Genomic DNA, 21,413 nt, shown 5'->3' with positions numbered 1-21,413 from the left:
GGGAAGACGCAGGTACGATTCCTGACGCGGCGGTCGAATTTCGATATAGGCGAAATTCTAGAGGCCCGTGTACTGTGCGATGTCAGTGCACGTTAAAGAGCCCCAGGTGGTCGAAATTTCCGGAGCCCTCCACTACGGCGTCCCTCCTAGCCTGAGTAGCTTTGGGACGTTAAACCCCATACGCCTAAGCCAATGGTTGCTTGGTTGGTTTATGGGTTTAACGTCCCAAAGTGATCAGGGTATAAGGGACGCCGTAATGAAGGGCTCCGGAAATTCTCTTTGAGACAATTCTAAAGGTGTGTTCAAGAGGTGGGCACACCCTTGAATTCTCAGACAGTCTTTCCGCGTTGGCTTCAGGAAGTTTCAAGGAGAAATGTGGAATCGCTAATGAAATGTTTATGAGTTAAGTGCGTTGGGCAGTAACATCGAAAAATGGAATGAAATTGCCTCGGGTGATTCCTTTCAGCGAGAACGTATTCAGTTCATTAACACAGTTTGTGGATATCGTTACTTCAGGAATGGCTGCTTTTCCTCGCTTTACCTATCAGCACTAAACATTATTTATTTGTCTGTACAATATACGTCATGGTACAACGAAAGGAACCATTCAAGGCTTCTTTAAAATAAGGTACTGGAGGGCGTTAAATTGCCCTCAGCCAATCTTTTTTTTAATACCCGAAAAGCGAAGGTGGAGGACACTAGCCAATGCAAAGAGAGCCTCTTCGGGGTACACCGCCACGTCCACGTACGTTACGTGCGGGTTGCCCCTTGAATTATCGCCGCTCTTGGTCAACGCAAGCCTTGCGCCGACCTTCGCGGAGTTCGTTGTTCATGTGGTTCGGGATGGGGCTTGCCTTGATTCCGTTGCTGACCTCGGTTCGAAGCGAACGTTGCCCATAGAGAGCGCGGAGCGGCGTTACCATTTCAGTCCGATCTATGATTGCTCTGCCCGCTGCTGTGTTCTGCAGTCTGGCCTTTTGCGAAGCTAGAACCGCGTCCGACAGCTCGGCGAAGGTGTTGTAGATTCCGAGAGCCGTTAACTTCTCTATCGGCGTGATGACGGCGAGTCCCAGCGATGTTTTGTATGCGTCTCTGATTGATGATGGGTTCGACTAGCTCTTGGTCTCGTGCGTCAGCGAGTGGTGGCGGCATGCCGTACGTCACTGCTAATCACCAGGGTCAGCATTTGCTGACACACTGCCTAGAGTTCGAACAAGCGAGTTACGACTACCGTGTGAAGCAGTGCAATCTTTTACGCTCAATACGGCATGCGTTGTGCGCTTTTAAAAAGACTGAGCCAATAAGCTGGTTTTACGAGATTTACAAAACATCTTTGTGTGGCCGGCCTAGGTTTTATTTATTTTATTACATATCGCCTTCATTTACCGGAAATAAGAATAGGTAAGTGTGACAAACAGATAAACTGCATCTCACAATGGTGTTGACAAACAAATTTTAGAACACTGACTGGTGTTGAAACATTATTTAGCTACTGGTGCCTGTGCAGCCATATTTGCTCAGTTCCAGATATAGTGAAATAAAAGTATACGAAAGCCGTCCGCACGGGATAAGCGACAAAATAAAGCTAGAATCTTGCTTCTTTTGCAAGTAATTTTTTTCAGTTCCAGCACCATCAGTATATCCACGCCCCGTGCGGCCAATCCACCTTTTTTAGAAAACAAAGTGTACTTCAGAGCGAAGCACTCGATTCGAACTTTGTTGCCGTGAAATTAGACATGCAAATTAACCTTCAGAAGCGCATCGTCCTACAAGACGTCCCCAATGAGAATGCCTTAGTACGGGCATTGCTTGCAGATGTATGGTCAGTTGGGCAGTGTGATGCAAAACATCGACGATGATGCGCACTTCACATCCGTGCGAATGATGAAAACAAAAGTTGAGTTGTTGGACCATTTAATTATCGCTGCTCGATCGTTGTAAGTAAGACGATCGCTCAGTGCTGCAGCTGTGTAGGGTGGACAAGCTGATTGGCAGGTCGGTGGAGAGGGTGGGCGCCAGTGAGACCGTACCGTCAGAGCCGCCGCTACGGCTGGGTTCCACAGACACGGCCGCCTTTTCTCCGAAGGCCGAGTCAGGAGTCTGCTCAGCGCCGCGCCACCGGGGCCATGCTTCCTGAGTAGGGCGTGCTCTGTCACTGTGACCCACTGGCGACATTCCGCAGTTAGCACGCCTTCTGAACTTCGGCTCACAGCTGCTGTGAGGGCTGGTCAACGCCACTGAGTGGACGTACGACCCAGATGTCCACGGGGTGTCGCACTGCGCTGCACTTGAAGCCGTGCTGTCAGTCGTAGCTGCGCGAAGCTGCCACCAGCTAGAGAAGTCTCCGCTCGCTGGACTGCGGCTGCGGCTTTCCATGAGCGTCCAGGGCGGCCTCGGCCTCTTCAACTGCTTCGACCCCACTCGAGCGTGGTGGAAAACGAACGCTTCGCACGTCCTGGCTCTGCGGTCGGGGCCCTTCCAAATGACACGCTCGGATGGCCACGTTGGCTGGCTGCAAGTAATCACAGGTCTCATGGCCTCGTTGGAGTATTCGTCACCAAAGAACTTCATGCAGGACTCGGTGGACCATCCGAAGGTGCTCAGCGATTCGTCGGTGGGAGCACAGAAGTGCACATTCGGATATCCCGGGCAGCCGCATGGAGAATCTTCTGTGCGCTCCTCAGGAACAGCCGCCAATGTCCTTCCCATGTCGGACGCTGCGCGCCGCGTTCGCTTGAGAGGTGCGACTTCGAGTTTCTCAGACGTAAACTTTTTAGGAGCTGAAGCTCGAAGCTCGCTTGCGGTGAAGTTGGCAGAGCTGGGCGTCATTCTAAAAGATGGCGCAGCATTATCTGGCTCCTCAGTATTCGTTTCCGCATCCGTTTCGTGAAGACTGGGCATTCCCTTCTGCCAGAAGCCCTGTCGGTTTCTGTAAGTGAACGCGCCAGGAGTCGATGATCCAGAAAGGGAATTAAGATTACTGCGCCTATTCGCGCGGCGAGACGGCATAAGCGTGCTGGTTGACAGAGTCGATACCCTTGTTCTTTTCGTGGGGACAGGGTGTCCGCTCTCCTGCGCTGATGTAGGCGGTGAGTAAGCTGATGGCACAGTCTGTTCACTTGCGAGTTCAAATGACCTTCGTGATGCAAGCCAGCTGCCGACGACGGGAGGTTGGGCAAAACAGGAGCTACTTATTTGCCTCCTCGTGCCCCTGTGCTTGGGAAAGAACATTAACGATTTTGCCATCTCCTCTTCTTGGGTCATTGAGCAAGAAGTGTTCGAATGGGCCAGCGGCCACAGGCAGCGGCGTTTGCCAGCCCTTAGACCTAGTGTCGTATTCTCAGCGAAAGAGTGTTGGCGACTCCATGCGGAGTGAGATGAGATACCAACGTCGGAGTCGCTCTCAAGAGACAAATCTGCTGACTTGTCCAAACGAATGGCGTAGGCAGGGTGACTGACATTGCCCAAAAGAAACGACAGACCCTGAAGATCCCGGGCCTTGTCTTCAGATGTCTTGTAGAGCCTGCAGAAGTGTTAAAAGTTTATCCTTTACGCGCGAATAAATTTAGTTGGCAGCATGACGTTATCTGTCCGGTATTTTTCTGTATTCTACTCAATACTCATGCCATATTGTAATGCGCTGCTCACTGCTCCTTACACAGAGATGCTACCACTTTTTATTAGCTTCTTTTAATTTTTTGAATTTAAAAACTAGAAGTCACATTTATGCTGTAGATCTGATGCCTAGCCCTAGACAAGCGTTAATTTTATTATTTTGACCAAGTAACCATTAAAATTTTTTGTACGTCTGGAAGATACAAACTGAATTTAAAACTAGTTCAGCAGCTAAGGTAGCGCGAAAGTGGAGTGTTGGATTGGACTGGAGAAACTTTATTCATCTAAAATATCAATGGGGCGGGATGAATGGCCCCCTAACGGAGGGCGACCTTTCCCACCCAGTCCGCAAGCTTGGCTTGCGTGTTCTTGTCAGGCTCCCTCAGTAGCTTAAGCCAGGCCTCCCGGGAGGGTGTTAGCCTGTCTTCAGTCGGTTCACGCCATGTGAGCAGAAACACTTGCGAGAGCATTGCGTTCGATGGGATAATGTTTTGTTGGAACGGAGTGTTTGTCATAACGGAACGACCCGCACACAAATAAGGGGCATTAAATTATATCAAACTGCATGAGATTAGCGTTACTAATACCTGCCTTGTTTGCGTAGCTTTTGAGCAATGTTGAGCAAAGCTTATGAGCAGCGTTCAATGGCGTGAACCACAAGGTTAGAATTTAAAGTGACCAGCGGTTCTTATTACGAGGAGGCAGTTTTTGACACTTTTATTAGTGACTGATAAGGTAAAGAAATCGGCTGGGGAAGATGTACTCCAGAAGTACATTAGAACAGATAAACGAAACCTCGCGCTATGTATTATACCCCTGTCACACGGGCACTTTCGATCCTCATTGAGTCAATGCTCATCGAACTCAATGCAGATCGACGGTTGTCACACGGCCACTTTCAAGCGCAATCGAGCTCGATCCTGCTTGACTCGATGCCGGCCCCTCAAGAGTGCTTGAGGTTCCAAGCACAATCGAAAGCACTCTCGCTCTCACGAAGCTATAAAAATAAACACTAGTTAACAAAACAAAACTACAACTGTTGTTGTTGTAATTGATTAAAATGCAAGACAGAACATTTTCAGGCACTATGCCTGCTTATATGCAAACATATTTATATATAATCTCGGCACCACGCTCCAAGCTTCGCCGTCAGTGTAAACAACAAAGATGGCGTCCTCCTGCTCGTCGACGCGCACACGGTGGAGCGAGCGCGAGACAGCCGCTGTCATCGACTGCTGGCTAGACCGCCTAGATAATTTGCGGCACCAGAAGAGAAACGCCGTAGTCTATGCAGAAATCGCGGAGGCGTTGCGGACCCTCGGGTTCCATCGCACAACAGCAGAGGCACAGAGGTGCGTCGCACGTCTGGCTACGGATTTGGCTGCCGCTGCCCCCGACTGCACAGTGTTGCCGGACATCACCTTGTTATGGCTGTTGGAGAAACATTTGGCGCCACCTAACACACATGAGGGAAACTTCTCAAGGAGCATTGAAAATTCCCGTGTAGCACCGGATGTTTCGAGCGTGCTCGAAAATCTCGATGCAGATCGAGTTCAATGAGCATCGAAAGTGTCCGTGTGACAGGGGTATTATTGCATTTTAACTGCTCCGAGCTCTTTCCGGTGTCTTTGCGCAACTACAAACACCAACAAGCATTGTGCATTTCTCCAATTAAGCCGATAGATCTAAATTGAAACAGGAAAATGCTTGACAGTTTGCTTAATTTATTGAAGGTGCGTCTGTTTTGGATATACTTTATTTCGAACATCTACTTGTGTCACGTATTGTGTTTGGTTAGAGGTACAGAAAACACGTGAGTGTAATTTTGCAATGGGCAAGAAATTTTCAAACGTGGAATTACTCAAAACACATCACTGTGGGCAGTGTGCGGCTTACCTTCGATAGCTAAGTATTCCAAGGATGGCAAACCCCAGTATGAGCAAGACTGCCGGCAACATGGCCACGCTCAGGGGGTTAAAGGTTACAGCCTCTGCAGAAAAAAAGATCAAAGAAATTACTGTTGCGGACATTTTTCTTCAAGCACATTTAGAGGGCCTTTTTGAATTTCTACCCGACAGGGCACAAGTTTCTTGGTAGAACGTTGGTAAATGTTTCCTTCATTTTATACCGTACTTTATTGTACTTTGTAGCAAATAAGTGGCTAATTCTGTAAATACTTCGGTTGAGAAATAGTTATGAACAGAAAACTAATTCTTGCAAATTCGTAGCTTTGAAACGCGCATCTTCGACAAACAACTTCGAAAAAGTTGACAATAGTTGAGGAGCGTTTACACAGAGAGCACGTTAAAAGAGAACACTAGTTAGCATCAGAAAGTTCAGCGCCCTGTGTGTGTCCGCTGTCGTTCTCTATCCTGGTTCTCAAGCTCTGTTGGAAATGAACATACGCAAGCTTTTAAGCGCGCCCGTAGTTTCGAACGATTGAATCCCATAGGGACTATTTAGCCTTCTGGCGGTTGCTGCAGGCAGCTTGGAGACACTCATCTGTTACCGCAGATAACTGCCAGCGGCTACAAACAGCTACGCCAACTTTGCGACTGCGTGAAAATGAAGCAAGTCTGCAAGCAACCTTTCCTGCTTACGTATACCTGCAACAACTCGTATCGAGAGGCAGACTTAAAAAACTTGACCTCTAACACAGAAGGATGAATGCGTCCATCGGTGCAAAACTGAAATTACTTCTAGCAGCCGCATCCTACTTGGGATGCTGATGAACCTGCAAAGGAGCTAAAAAAAATGAGTTCCACTTAAAGAAGTCGAACAGTGCTCCGGGTACGGAATTCAACAGTTCACGTGGAATAATAGACAGTTTTAGCTGAGCGTTTTTACTGCCAGCGGGCGGAGCGGGGATGCATATACATCAGCGTAGAGGCGCACGAAAAAAGAGCGTCAGCCGGGCGTGCCCGTCTTGTCGAACGGAGTAGAGTCGCTTGCTCTGCTGCTCCACCTAGCGGTCACAACAATTCGAGTTAGAGGGAAAAGAATATCAATTAAGCCTGCTAATAATGCGCTGAAAGTTTTTAGTACACGTAGATTCTGTGTTTCTAGTCAATTATTTGGTAAGTGTTGCGTTTTAGGTGTACAAAAGAGGCTGCCATCTTGAATACGCCCGCGCGCTCTTACGCGCGCTCGCGCGCTCCCTATCGCTCCGCTGGAGACGGCTTCCCAGCGGGCGTAAGCTTCGCTCCGTAAAAACGCTGGCCGGCCCAGAGACGTGCGCATGCGCAGTGGCATCTGCGCTTATCCGCTCCGCTCCGCTGGCCGCAAAAACGCTCAGCTAAAACTGTCTAATATTTCAGTTCACTTTCGAAAGTTCTGTGCGAAATAGTTATCTATAAACGCTCATGTCTGGAATAGAGTTTCATTGAGGTAGTACAAACTTTTTCAGTGCATATAACTGCATCTCAGTACGAACAACACCACTCACCGGGAAGGCACTCCGACCTGTCGAAGCTGGCGCGGAATCGCGAGGGGCAGCTGCATGTGGAGCTCAGGCACAGCGCGCGCTTGTTACTGTGGCTGCACTGGGCGTGTCTCAGGCACGGCTCGTTCAGGCGTCGCGCTGCAGAGAGGGATAACTCGGGAATAACTGCGCAACGAACTGATTGAGGTAAGCATTCTTTTAACTTCATAAAGGGGAACGTAGCACGTGACACCCTTGTTTCGTACTCAAGTTTAGGCACTCATCATATTCCGCATTTCACCTTCGTATTCCAACACGGATTACCTGGGGCTTGTCTTCCATGCATGTGCTGCGATGCTTTGCTAGCACCGCACATGTTTTTTCCTATATGTATAACATACTCCACGTACGAAGGCCTCAGCAGGAAACGTCCTAGGAGGACCCAAACTGCACACAATCCCCAGAACCGCCAATTTGCTGTGCGAATTAGCTCTTCGCTACTTAGTGCAACGCAAGCGAGTGCTCTGAGGCTAACTCAAAGGATTTTGGTGAAAACTTGAACTTCCATGACCTTTGTTCTTTTGTAGATACGCACACTTCTACACGACGACTGTTAGGAGCCTTTGTAAAAATGGGCAGCGAGCTCGTCTAGTTTGCTTCAAGCTGGCTATAAGTTACCCCAGTTTAACGATAGCCGGGAACTTTGACGGCCAAGGATACAAGAACACAATACGCATGCTGAAGAAACGAAACAGGGATAGCACGGAAACAGACATCATCAAAAGGCCAAGGATAGCCCAGCCAAGAACCTCATATGTGATGGCTGCATAACGGCTTCGACTAAGCACGACAAAAAAAATGGCGTGAATGTATCGTAGCGGTTATATGAAAAGCGACTTACTGCAAAGTATTTCAGCTTTCATTTAATGAGCGGGAGAGAAACTTTTTCTAATAAGCAATATTTAACTGCAAGAAGCCCACTTCATTCGTTTCTAATTCCAGGTCTTTCAGGGAGGACCTTAGGTAACCTTAAAAAATAGGCTTTTTGGTGTAAAAACTTGGCTTTTGCGACATACTGTTACCATTGTTGTCGGACAGCGGAAAGCCGGTTAAATGTCTTAAGTACTAAGCTGGTTAACTAATTTCTGATAATTAACGTTTTAATTCTCGAAGCCAGGCCACTAACTGCAAGTAGAGATTTGTAGCCGGTCGTTAGTAGGAGCCATATCATTGTTTTATCTGGCTACATTGTGTCGAAATAAGAGCTGCGCTTTAGAAAAGTATGCAAGCGAAGCAACCTTTCCTGTGCATATAACTAGTTAAAAAAGCCAAATTTTGTCGAGCCACAGCGCCAAGGGTAATCGCGTTTTCTAAATTTTAAAACCTGACATGGCTATTACTAACGACCGGCTACAAATCTCTAATTGCACCTAAGCACCTAACTGTAATAGTTAGAAAGTTAATGAAAATTAGTTAAACAGCTTACTACTTGAAACCGTTTCTGGTGTCCGCCAACACTGGTAATGCTATGCTGAAATAAAGTCTTCCCTGAAACACCTGGTATATACAACCCATCCTTTATCCTCGGCTCATTCTTTCGACCTAAAACTGCATTAATGTTACAGCTACACAAAAACAGTTTCATGCTATGACAGGTGTGGTTGTATATGTTGAACTCAGACAATCTGTGCGTGCGCATAAAGGGACGCTATAGTACACAGCTCCAGATTAATTTCAACTGTCTGGGTCTCGAACAGACGTCATAAGACTTTGTCTTTGCTGATAAGTATCACAATAAGTGCAGTGGGAATATAGTGTTAACTGGCGGGTAAGGCCCGACTCATGTAGTGATCAAAAAATCAGCCGCATGAGATGATCACTGAATTCTTACTTTAGCGATTCTCAGCAAAGATGATTGTTCCATAGCAAACACGCCTTGTGCTGTGAAGGTAAGAGATATTCATTGCTGCAGTATGGTCGGAAGCTTGTGAGCAAAAGCAGTAAATTGAGCAGAATTTTTTGTAACTTTGCTAATATCTTGGACGACTGCTATGTACTGTCGCGTACTAATTATCAGGTAGTCAAGCTAACGCACGTGACACGCAGGTGAAGCCTTCAACGTCGGCGAGCAGAACGGGCGAGAGCTCCGAGCAGCCGCAGGTTCCGGTCGCAAGGCAGATCATGTCGCCCCCACAGTCGGTTCGTTGACGGCAAGGTGAACCCGGTCCCAGCGTGCTTGTTCCTGCGCCGATGAGGGATGTAGAACATGTTGCCAATGTGATAATCGCTCCCTAGGTGACTTTCCACCATGCGCACAGCCTAAAGGACGGGACAGACAGACAGATGAACAGACGGATGGACGGTGAAGGTGCCGCGTTAGAGCAGTTTCTATGCATAAAGCACACAATGTAGCGCATCATAAAAACGGTCCGCATCAAAGTTTGTTTGTTTAAGCTTGTTGAAGTTTGTTTTGGAGTTTACAGATCACGGGTAAAAAGAACTTCAACGGGGGTGGTGCAAAAGTACGTTAATTCCTAGCACATTTTAAAAAATTCGATACGTCACTGATCCCTCGTCAGAATCAGCCACATGTTGTTAATCTCAATACACCTCGTTTATTTTGATTCAAAATACTCTGTGTAAAAATAAAATAGACTCTAAAGCACATACAAATTTTGCTGGCTTCTGAAGTGACTTGTACATAGATGCGTTATCGTTGCTGTATGCCATAGCATGTGAATGTTGCAGTGTATTGCGCAATCTGGTTTGCTTGCTTTGAAACAGCGAAGAAAGCAATCCATGGAGTTTGCAACATATTCGATGATACTTTGCGCAATAACTAGCACTAATCTGGGAACGTATATAGAGCTGCCTTTGGCGCATATACAATCGAGGTTATTCACTCATAGAGGTCACGGTTTCCTTATGCTCAATTCTCGCCGAGTGCTGATTGGGCAAAAAAAAATAATAATGTGCTCTAGGTGTGCAGAACGGCTCTGCACAAGATGGATGGCGGTAGTTATATTAATATTCTTGCGTTACGTACTAGGCGCTGCGCTCTCATTACCTTTTGGACTCTGGGTATGCAGCTATCAGTAATCGGGCTTACTCATGAAATGTTTGATATGATGTTACGTTATTTTGTTATGAGATGGCATTAATTGTATCCGTTGGTAACCATTGTCGAAGTAAGTATTGCTGATACCATTTAATCACTACTGCAGAGAAAAGTACCCTATAGTTCCTTGATCGGAGAGCCGTAACAATTGAGCCTCGCAGCAACAGTGAAATGGGAAACAGACATGTTTCTAACCCACCGTTGGCGATGTGAAGCGGACCCGGCTGCTCCATGGACTCATCATCCTCTGTTGAGACAGCGTCTTCGAGGGTGGACGTGTGTTCTTCACGTTCCACATTGTGACTGCGCGAAAGTAAGTTGTTCGAGTTAGTAAGTTGTTCGAGTTACCTCAACCTTGGCATTTTTTCTTGCAAGAACAGGACCTAACCAGCCATGCCTTGTGCGAGTGGCAGCAATATAGGGCCTGTTAAGTGACAGTAGGCTATGTATATTGGAGCGCAATTAAGTATGCAATCAGTGATACTTACAAAGTCACGGAAAGTCCTAAAGCGACATTTTTGCTTTTCACTATTGAGTTACCATACAGATCCATGAAATAAAATGAGGGAATAATCAAATTTTCTCAGTAGCTAGACAACGTGTCCCGTCTCATGCACCACTTTAAGCTTAGACGTGCCCCGCCGCGGTGGCTCAGTGGTTACGGCGCTCGGCTGCTGAACCGAAAGGTGCGGATTCGATCCCGACCGCGGCGGCCGAATTTCGATGAAGGCGAAATTCTACAGGCCCGTGTACTGTGCGATGTCAGTGCACGTTAAAGAACCCCAGGTGGTCGAAATTTCCGGAGCTCTTCACTACGGCGTCCCTCATAGTCTCAGTTGCTTTGGGACGTTAAACCCCAATAAACCAATAAATCCAATCTTATACGTACTGATAAAAACTGAAAACAATCAACCATTCTTCCTGAAGCGGGAAGGGTGAACGGTGGGTTTTTACCTATAGACCCTTGTGCCCACCAAATTCCTGCATGAAAAATCCGTCAATCTGTCGCATAAATTACGCAGTGCCCTGAGCGCGTCAAAAAACTGCCTCTGTGAAAAGTTTGCTTGAAATATAAGCACGGGCGTTGCAATGCTAGAACGTAAAGCATACGTGATGACAAAGAGAACTGACATGAGGCGCGACTATGCGCGCCCTGCATGCTCTCTTCGCGTGTTCACATATGCATTTATGTCCTGGCTAATAGAGCACATCAGCTCTTCCTTCGAACGACATACGCACGGAACCGGGCTTCCCAAATTTTTGCTAAAATAATTGCCCCCAGTATTTATGACGTTAAACTATAATTGGCGTTGATAACTCGAAGCGAAATGTGCAAAAATCATCTAGTGCTTGATAACTCACAGCTGAGTTTGATACACTGATATGTTAAATGTTAGGCTGCACCTGTTAGGCCCAAACGCATTGTGTCGTAGGCTGCTTAATCAGAATGAGTCAATGAGTGTTACTCAGTCGCGTACATGACCGTTCTTATGCGATACCGCAGTCTCACCTTATGGTTTCCAGTTGCGGGAGGCACTGCACGGGCGGCCTGAACAGGACAGCGCCAATCGCTAGGATAGCCAGATAGCTTCGCATCGCTTCGCAAGGACAGCCTCAGCTCTTCTTTTCGTCGTTGTCAACTGGTTCTTTTCAGACCGTCCTTTTTCCTCTTCTTGCATGTCAGTCAGGAAACCGCACAGTGCGAGGAATTCAGCCATGGTAGTGCACAAATTTATCATTAAATGTAACGAGGAACAAAAATTTTCATTTCACACCTTGTTATTACTGTTACCGATGAAAATGACATAAAACTACCAGCGTTCGTTGAAAATACCTTGTAAAAGGCAAAATTAGCGGAGAAGTTACTTATAGTGACATTGAAAAAGAAGAAATCCAGGATAGGGAGTTCATTTTACCTGAGTAGTACATTGGTATGGTTAGAAACGATTGGTCAGAGGCCTCAAGTCAATCAGATTGTTTGGAGTCTTATATTTATTTCGCCATTTTTGAAAGATAGATGATCAGACTTTTGAGTCATGATTCCGTGTGGAAGTCGAGAGCGCGCGCTGTTTAGCTGCCCTATTTATTGCTCATGACGATTCCCAAAGAATCAATTCAAGCCAACAGCCGAAAGGTATGATGGCCAACACATTGGAAGCTTTGGCTTTGAAAATAAATAACCGGTTGCCAATACTCATACTTGAGCACTCAGCAGTAATGTTGCCTCCTGATGGCCGCTACGCTGAGGCGAGGCCAGCGCCACCATCGCCGCTGAATACCAAGCAAAACTGGGATCGGAGAGCAAAATTATGTATGTTTGAAGTTCAGAATGGCGCAAAAGACACACACACAGGAAAAATAGGGGATGACAGAAAGAGCGCCCCCCTATTTTCCTGTGTGTGTGTGTCTTTTGCGCCATTCTGAACTTCAATCATGAACCAACTAGCCCCAAAGCAAGTTCTTCTGCAACGCATTTTGTATGTATTTCTACTAGAAGACGTTGGCCCAGTGAGCAAAATTAAATAACGGTGCCGTGGAAATCCCGAGGCATGCGCAATTAAGGGATCCGGTTGGCAGATGCAAAAGCAGGAAATTGCAACGTTCGATTGCTGTGTATCGGCACTTCAACGACACGCTCTCAGCAAAGCCACACACAACTCTTATAACCTCGTATACTAACCGCAGGGAAGCAGAAGTTTTCTGAGTCCCGCCCACGAGGAGCGGTCCCACAGTCATCCTCGTTTTTAATCAAATAAAAATCTCAGGCGATCCTCGGTGGATCGTTTGAATGCGTTAGTATTTTCTGTTCGTGCTGATTCTGTTGTTGCAGATTAAAGTTTACATATATATTTGCTCACAAGTTCACGTATACATAGTCATGGCCATGACTATAGTCATGCCTTGTTGTCAGTTATAACTCATGACACAGTCATTAAGCAACACAGCATGACTCAACACTTTAATGCTTTTGCATTCTCACACATAAGCAGTATTAAGCGTCTCTGCCGAATTTTTGTTGTGTTTCCACTAGATAGTGTAACGACCGTGGTGCTTTGCAGCTAATAGAAAGTATGTAGGTGTAGAAAAAGCGTTTGCCATTGCAGCGGTCATGTCGAGCCGAAGGCACACGTCTCCATGCAGCTTTTTTCCGCGCCTTTCGCACGTCAGCATGATTGCGTGCAACCATCATTCGCGAGCCATGACCGGAGAAGGAATAGGTCTGCTTGCGCGGTAAAGCCTTTGCGCGGCTTCTTTCTATGCAGGCGTGCTGGCGCCGCGTCCGTGCACAATGATGCTGACACGCCAGCGTCCACGCAGGAGGCGGCCATATTCGTCTCCGCAACACCGGTGACGACGCTTGCTCGGTGGGCGCCCTCGGCTGACACGAGGAGATTTGGTTTATGGTTTGGTTTATGGGGTTTAACGTCCCAAAGCGACTAAGGCTATGAGAGACGCCGTAGTGGAGGGCTCCGGATATTTCGACCACCTGGGGTTCTTTAACGTGCACTGACATCGCACAGTACACGGGCCTCTAGAATTTCTCCTCCAAAGAAATTCTAGCCGCCGCGGCCGGGATCGAACCCGCGTCTTTTGGGTCAGCAGCCGAGCACCATAGCCACTGAGCCACCGCGGCGGCGGCTGGTACGAGGAGACAAGCGGGCAAGCGCGCAGTACCGTAAACTCGCCGGCCGCTTCTGCGTTTTGCGCATGCGCAATGGCGTGATCTCCAAGCCGCTCAGCTATGCTGGCCACAATAAACACGCTCAGGTAAAAATCTCTACTAAAGTTCAGTGTATCCGAAGTAGTATGCTCGTCAAGCGTCACGCTTGACGGCGGTGGCCATTTCCGCTTGTAGAAACCGTTCTAACGCTAGCGCATTGATAGAGGGTTTTTACCATCACCACCAAATATTGATGGGAGCAACGATATGGCTTGTAGGTTGGTCAGTTGCTTTCTTGGGAGGCTCCGAAGCACTCAGAAGGATCAAAGGTAACTGTAGACAGCTGTCGTCATCCATTGCTATATTTTTTTATTTATCTTCCTTGTGCGGAGCATATAGGGTAACTAAACGGCTCTGACTGCATTCGTACTTCGCTGAAGCCTTCAAAATATATTGCAAGTTACATTCGCGCCGATTATGAACACTATAAAAACACGCGTAGCATAATGACGTGCCCAACCTTGTGCGCAGTTTAAAACGTAACCAGGACGAGCCACAACACATTCCTGACATGTTAAAAACATTGACTTCAAAATATCGACTAGCTGTAGAATGAAATTCAAGACACACTTGCTGAGGTATCTGAGGTACTGCGTTAAATTTACTCTCTAGATGAAGCCAACCGTCAATGCGAAGCCTCTAGCAGGAAAGTTGATTTGACTTCGTACTTATTGTGGGTCAATATTTCACGGCTTAGCACTCCGCTATCACCTGCTAAAATACTCTAAAGTGACGCAAAAGATGTTGCAATGTGTTAAGTGGCTATATCGCAGGTCGAAATGGCGTTGTACCTGCCTAGGAGCACCTACGTACAGAGGCAGCGAATCACTATAAGGTTCTATGAAAATTGAAGAAATAAACTTCTAAAATTGGTTTAATCGCCAGCCCATTGCTACCAGTGTAGCGACCGTTTAATCGTCGGGGTGATCGAAACAAACATTCGATACAAATTTTCATTACGAGGAGAACGCGGAAACTTCGCAAATCTCCGATCTAGTAAAACTAAGTACCAGTAGGGATTCTCGGCTAGCTTCTGTATGCACACCAAGGAGTGTGTGGGAAGGCTTTCGAAATTTTGTGCTTCCCCAAGTTCAACAGGAAAAAAACTGTTCATATGCGTCTGGTGGTCACAACGATCTCAGAAAGCACGAAGCGATGCAGATGGGAAAGGTGGGAACCTATTTCATGAAGAACACTGTAGTGAGTCCAGACGAATACACAACTATGACTCCATTTGTCTGCATAGAACAAAGTAACAGCGTTGGATCTCATCACTAGTTGCGTTTTGTGCAGCGCTTAGCCGAGGGTCCGGTCGAGCAAAATATTCAAATGTCCCTAAATAACTAATGACAATGCATAGTCTTCTGAAACAAGACAAGGAAAGCATTATCGCTACTTAGAGCACATGACTAATTGATTTAAAACTGACAAAATAACGTGCGTACAGCGGGCACGTGTGATGACAAAGATATGCAGTGCAATCTGAAGTAGTGTGGTAGCGGTGCAATGGTTCAAGGGTCGAGTAGGTACAGCTCCTGGTGTTTCAGCTACATACATTTTCATGTCCAATGAGTGAGGAAGACTGTAGGCTGCCACAGTAAGTAAGCAAAGCTTAGAAGGAGCTGCCTTTCACGCGCCTCTCGGCACGCAACATGGCAGCAGCTAGCGCAGAATCCGGAGTGCGTGGTCCGCTGTGGAAGCGAAGCGGTGTGCTCAGCCGCGTATCACGGCAGTCAGCACCGCTAACGGTATCCTCGGGTGAATCTCCCAGAAAGCCGGGGTTGAAGTAACACGCATTGTTACTGCTGCCCGAGGAACCACTGGTCGGAGCCTCGTACTGTGCAGCGGACGTGGACAGTTGGGCTGTCAGAGACTCAACTGCAGTCGATTTGAAAGCATGAGGCAAGGGTAGTCGGCGCAAGTGCATCGCGACGCCGCTAGGGGGCCACCTGCTTGTTATCGACGGGGTCTTCCGGTCCTCTTTCGTCAAATCATCCTGTTTGCTGCTGATTATGGTTGCCTTTGTCGTATCACGGGATGCCCCGTCGCAGGCGGTGGACGTGTCTCGCAACCTGATCCTGCGACCGAGGCGTTTCCTCAGAAAGTTAGCAAGGAACCAGCTTTGCTTCCTGTGAGTTCGTGCCTTCGAGGCGACGCCTTGTTCGACGGTTTTCTCAGGACCATCCGCACAGAGCTCCGTGCGTATTTCAATGGGTGCTACTGGAGAGTGGTAGCCCATCGGGAAACCCACAACGCCCTTCGCGACAGTCATCGTCGGACTTCGATTCTCAGACATGGCGCGGCGGAGTCGGTTGATGGTGGGCCTCAGCAGAGTCTCTGATTTCCACTTCCCGGAAAACCTTTCGTTATGCTGGCCACTAGTTTCGTAGATATCTGCAGTCCGGTTCCTTTTGCACTCTGGAACACTAGGTCGCTTACTGCCAGTTTCTTGGTGAGCTGTGTCGCGCAGGTTGTTGACTCTGTTACCCGGGAAAAAAGTTGGAATGCTAACGTTGAAAGCAGAGCTTTTTGATGGAGTTGCAGCAGTGAAATTTGTTCGTTGATGTGTGCTCCGAAACGTAGGAGATGACTTCAGATCACTGAAAGCTTGTGCTCTGGACTTGAAAATATGTTTTAAATTTCCGGTTCCGCCTGCAGGAGGGCTGCGGTAGAGGGATCGGCCATCAGAAAGTGCAGGTTCGAACTCTTGCGAAACAAGCTCGAAAGGCGAGCAAGGAAACGGCGACTGTGTATAAATGGGGTCGAAAGTCGCACACTGCGATGAAAGATCTAATCGGGTTGAGGCGCCGACTCTACCAGAGTGAAAACTATTTCGTAAGGCAACTTTCTCCAGCTCAACTTGCCAGAACTGGGGAAGATAACACTCTTGTAGAGATTCGTGCTCTTCAGAGGAGCGCGAGTTGGGCCACAGCCTTGACATGCTAGGCCCTTTCATCCATTTGCGGATGCTGCTGAAGCAATGGGCGCTGTTCTTTGTTGTAGGTGAGCGGTCTTTCTGAAGTTCCGCCTTGTCATTGTTGGGAGTCTTTAGCCTGCAACCAAGAGAGAGTAAGTGAAGAACCGCTTGAGGCAAAATGCAAAATGCAATAGGAGTTATTTTATCCAGATTTAGGTACGCAAGGCGTGCTATCTGGCACCGGCTGTCGGTACAAAGGTCTTCGGTCGCTCTAAAATTCCGAGTTCTTTTGTACCCTCTCCCTAATAGTGTCGGGTGGGCACTAATTTCTTTAAGGGGTCCCAAACATGTGTCTTTTTCGGAAGAGAAAATGTAATCGGCTATTATGCTACCAGGGCCCTAGCAGTATGCCTGATTTGGTGTGACGTTCACCTCCTGAAAAGCACTCCCTTCTGCACTGGCGGACAAAAATAACACAACTGCGCACGGGCTTTAACAAAGCGCATGGTGGTACTGAAGCGAGGAATAGCCTAACAACTACAAAAATATAAGCGAATCCTTGAAAGCCGAGCCTCATTGCTTATCCTTGTTTTTTTTTTTGTTTTTTTACAGCGTCGCGGAGATAGCAAATAAGGGCTTCAGAAGCTTTCATCCATAAGTTTGTAAAATAACATAGAGACGCATTCATTCACAGCAATCAAATTACAGTACCAGCAGCGTATCCACGAAACCACAATAAAAATTGACACGCCAATTTTCTCCGTCCTTCATGCTGCGGCTCCAGACAAACACAATCGTTTTAAGCTGACCGCTCCTGATGTCAGGGCTTGTTGGCTCAAAAAATATAATGCATAGTTTTCATTATGCATGTTATGAGAAAGAAAAGCACCTCGCGGGTTACCTCAGGTGCAAAATGTTTGACAGTCTAACAAGAAAGGTTTTGCGTCGGCTTCTTTGTCTCGGCTATTAGACATCGCGTATAGCGAACACATTACGAGGGAACATAAGTTGCCCCTGAACCATCGAACGTATGCTGGAGAACCACTAGCTCACCTCTTGTAGCCGAAGATGCCGAGGATGACGAATGCCACTATGAGCAGTACTGCCGGGAACATGACCGCGCGCAGGGGCTGCCATGTCACGGAGTCTGTTGAGCCGAAAGGGGAGAAAACATTGAAACTATTCGGCAGTGGAGCTTAAAACTGCTCAAAAGTTTTAAAAAATTGCTTTAAGAAAAAAAAACTTAAAAGGCACAGTGCTCGCAATGCACGCAAATATTTCGAATCCTATATCTTAGGCAGTGGAAGTACGGCTCGGAACATGAATTAAGTACAAATAATGCTGAAATGTTCAATTCCCAAGCCCTAAATGCATTTTCTTCGCGCTATACAAGTCGAGGAAATGACAGAAAAGACAACTTAGCTATAGACAGTACTTTTCCGAAAGAATCGATCTTCAAGAGAAGCTAGATTATACGTTTTTTGTGCCAAATGGGCACTCCGAGCAAACATATATGCACTTTCGCGCTAGTAGCGCCCGCAAACAAATATTTTAAATGGGTTATAATTCCTCGTTCGAACTGTGCATAAAAACTCGCTCGCGTTTCAGAATTTCTCATTGCGTACCGCAAGCATCTTCAATTAATGACTTAGATATTCATGAAACATGCGGCACTAAACTTATAGGCCATGATGACAGACTTCAAAATGAGTTGCATTATTCACAGAGACAGCTGCAATAAGCATTCAGCTAGCAGCCTCGCACCAGTCGTGTCGTCTTTGTCCTCTCCGCTTACCGGGGAGGCATAGTGAGCTGTCCGCGGAGGCGTAGAAATGTGCTGGACAACGGCACACAAAGTCCAGGCATCGCGCGTGCTCATTGTCGTGGTTACACTCGCTGTCGCCCACGCACGGTTCCTTCAGGTGACGTGCTGCAACAGAAAACTATGCTGGGAATCATGGTCGGAGAAGATGGGTTTTTCACCCGAGCGATGTCTCAGATACCGTTACGCTGTGCTTCTGAATACGTCCTCGATGGTGTGATTTTAGACCACAACGGCTACACTTCGGTGAAGGCAAAAATTTGGGAAACACTTAAGCCTCGCCTCGGAGGGTATTATGCGATAGCGATAATAGGTCCCGGCAGTGGCTCCTTTTGCGCACTGTTTACATCTAACGTTTACATGTTGCATCTTTACTTGCTCTGAAATCAACCATGCTACCCTAACGGACCATAGGTTATGTTTTCTTTCGGAAAGATAAATACCATTATTACGCAGGCAAAAACATACTGAGTAAAAAAAAAAAAGATTTTGCCCGGGCTACGTTGCAAACAGAGGTTTGCCTAAAGTAAAACGAAATAATTGAGCGCACGATGCTATGGTAAGAATTGCACAAAAGCCCACGTACGCATGGCACAGGCGAAGATTTCTTGGCGGTGGACCAGCACAGGTGCATGCTCTGGGCATGAGCAGGTGTCCGAAGCCAGACAGACGAAGGTGGGTGCGCAGTCTGAGTCTTGGTGGCAGGTCGATCCAGGCCCAGACAGGACTGTCCCTGCGAAGACTTGTGCTCTCAAATGACGTAGTCATACCGCTGGACGCCGAGTGCCTGACACCGGAAAACGTTCGCATAAAGTTTACACTCGCGCTTCTCCGTGTGTGCAGCTGACACAGAGTCGATACCTTTACGGAAGATGGAGCCCAGGGTGATAAATTTCCGTCGTTAATTCTGCAGCTTATAAATGGACCATTAAGACGAGCATTGCTTGGAAATATTGAGCCAACTTTTAAGCTTTTCTCTACCCTTGCTAAAATCCTAACATTATAGTGCTACCGCAGGAAGAAACAAGAACAAAACAAATTATTAGTTAGACAATGTTATATTTTTTGTGTATGCGTTGATGGTCTTAGTGACCACCAAGCCAGCCTCTTTGTATTCTCGACGCATGAAGTACGTAGTGTTCGTATAGATTTGCTTCTTTTGACTTGAATAAAACGCGCTGCTCATCAGAAGATAGATTCGTTAAGAAACAACGGTAATTTTTCCTTAACAGTACTGAATTGTGTCAAAACATGTGTAGTACTGCAGTAAAAGATTCCGCTTCGTGAGCACTGAACTTGTGAGCATATATGTGCTGTTGTTCACTTTGACTGCACTGAGTTGCATTGGTGCTGCAAGATCAACGAATAGCTCAAATCTGGAAGCTTTACTGAAGAAGGGTGGAAAGCTGATTGGATTGGTACTGATTCAAGCTTCAGATAAACAGCGCGAAATGGTGTGGAATTACGCGAAGAAAGGAGTAAAACAGACAGACAGATGACATCCTGTCCTTCCTTATCTGGTAGCACTTCCTTTTCGTCCTGTTGTTTTCAGCTATCGCCCAATGAAATTTTACACCCGTAAATGACAGCATTGCCTGTAAGGATCATTCTTTCGCACTGCAAATTATACGCAACAAATTGTTCTTGTTTGTGGGTAATGGTGGGCGATAGTGGACGCCTGTTGTCATAATGGATGCATTGATGTACGGCTATAATTGTCTGTTCACGCATGTTTCACTGGTTAATTATCATATTACGTGTATTTGGAGCAAAAACAACGGAACAACAACGGTGGATTTCGCTGGAAGGACTGGCATACCATTTCCGGAGCGCCCTTGCCTTCCTTCCATCGTGTGGTCCCCCGCTTCATCTGAAGCTGGAGTAGTCCTGGAAATAATATTGAAGTGTTGTCCTGCAGCTTCCTCAAGCCTGAAAAGTGGAAACGCTTGAAACAAAGAGCCAACTACCGTACGCTTTTTCTTTCCAATAATAAACGCTATGACCTTGTTGCGATACCGGTAGAGCACGATGCACGAAGGTTACTTGCCCCTAAAACGGTTCTAAGTAATTTGCGGTGCATGTAGGAGGCATACAGTGCGAACTCATTCTTAATCAAGCAAAGTGACATTTGCTGTCAGATTATGAAATGCTATGACAAACAGCGTCTAGATAACCGCCAAGTTGTCGTTGCATGTACTACAGAACAGTAGAATCTCGTTTATACGGTACCCATTGTTTCGCCGGGGCGGTCATTGAGCAATGACTTTAAAGCGCAATTTTTTTTTTTTTTTTTGGCTCTAGCGTTTACCCGATGGCATTATTGCATTTTCTTAAGGACTCATCTAGGTAGGTTGTAGGCTATTATACATTTATGGGAGTGTGGTATTTTAATGTCTCATGTGTAGGTTTAACAGAGTACACTGTGGGGCCAGTTGGTCATACTCGTACATAATCTGAACGAACAAACGTAGCGTTTAAACAGGACACAGAAAGATGAGGACAGGACGGGTCTACAGTAGCCCCGTCCTGTCCTCATCTTTCTGTGTCCTGTTTAAACGCTACGTTTGTTCGTTCAGATCATGTGTAGGTAGCGGATTGTCCGGAGATGGTAGGTAAGTATGCCTGATTCATAGGCCCTGCTGTGACATTGTATACGGCAAGGCATTTCGGGCTTAGTGTCTTGGCTATCACGGCCCAGCAACGGAGTTTTTCGGATGAATTTAGACCACCGGAAGGTCATTAACAGCCACTGTGATCGCAGAGCATGTGGGCTTTTTTTTATTTTGTCTGCACCGAACT

At 46.9% G+C, this 21,413-nt stretch overlaps 1 protein-coding gene across 1 annotated transcript; it reads right to left on the bottom strand.

Moving 5' to 3' along the window:
* Positions 1 to 1,914: 1,914 nt before the first annotated feature.
* Positions 1,915 to 21,034, bottom strand: LOC149358803 (uncharacterized). Its single transcript, XM_089567578.1, has 11 exons — positions 20,434 to 21,034; positions 19,201 to 19,347; positions 18,588 to 18,722; positions 17,846 to 17,939; positions 15,499 to 16,928; positions 11,665 to 11,770; positions 10,354 to 10,457; positions 9,132 to 9,278; positions 7,061 to 7,195; positions 5,512 to 5,605; positions 1,915 to 3,523 (listed from the first exon to the last, which is right to left on the bottom strand). Exons 1-11 carry the CDS (start codon positions 20,462 to 20,464, stop codon positions 1,915 to 1,917), a joined length of 4,032 nt encoding a protein of 1,343 aa, XP_089423704.1. The 5' UTR covers positions 20,465 to 21,034.
* Between the last annotated feature and the right edge of the window lie 379 nt (positions 21,035 to 21,413).

The sequence above is a fragment of the Amblyomma mixtum genome, chromosome 2, assembly GCF_055824585.1.
Source record: "Amblyomma mixtum isolate Tamu chromosome 2, ASM5582458v1, whole genome shotgun sequence".
Classification (NCBI taxonomy): Eukaryota; Metazoa; Arthropoda; class Arachnida; order Ixodida; family Ixodidae; genus Amblyomma; species Amblyomma mixtum.
This window is presented reverse-complemented; position numbering and strand designations above follow the sequence as displayed.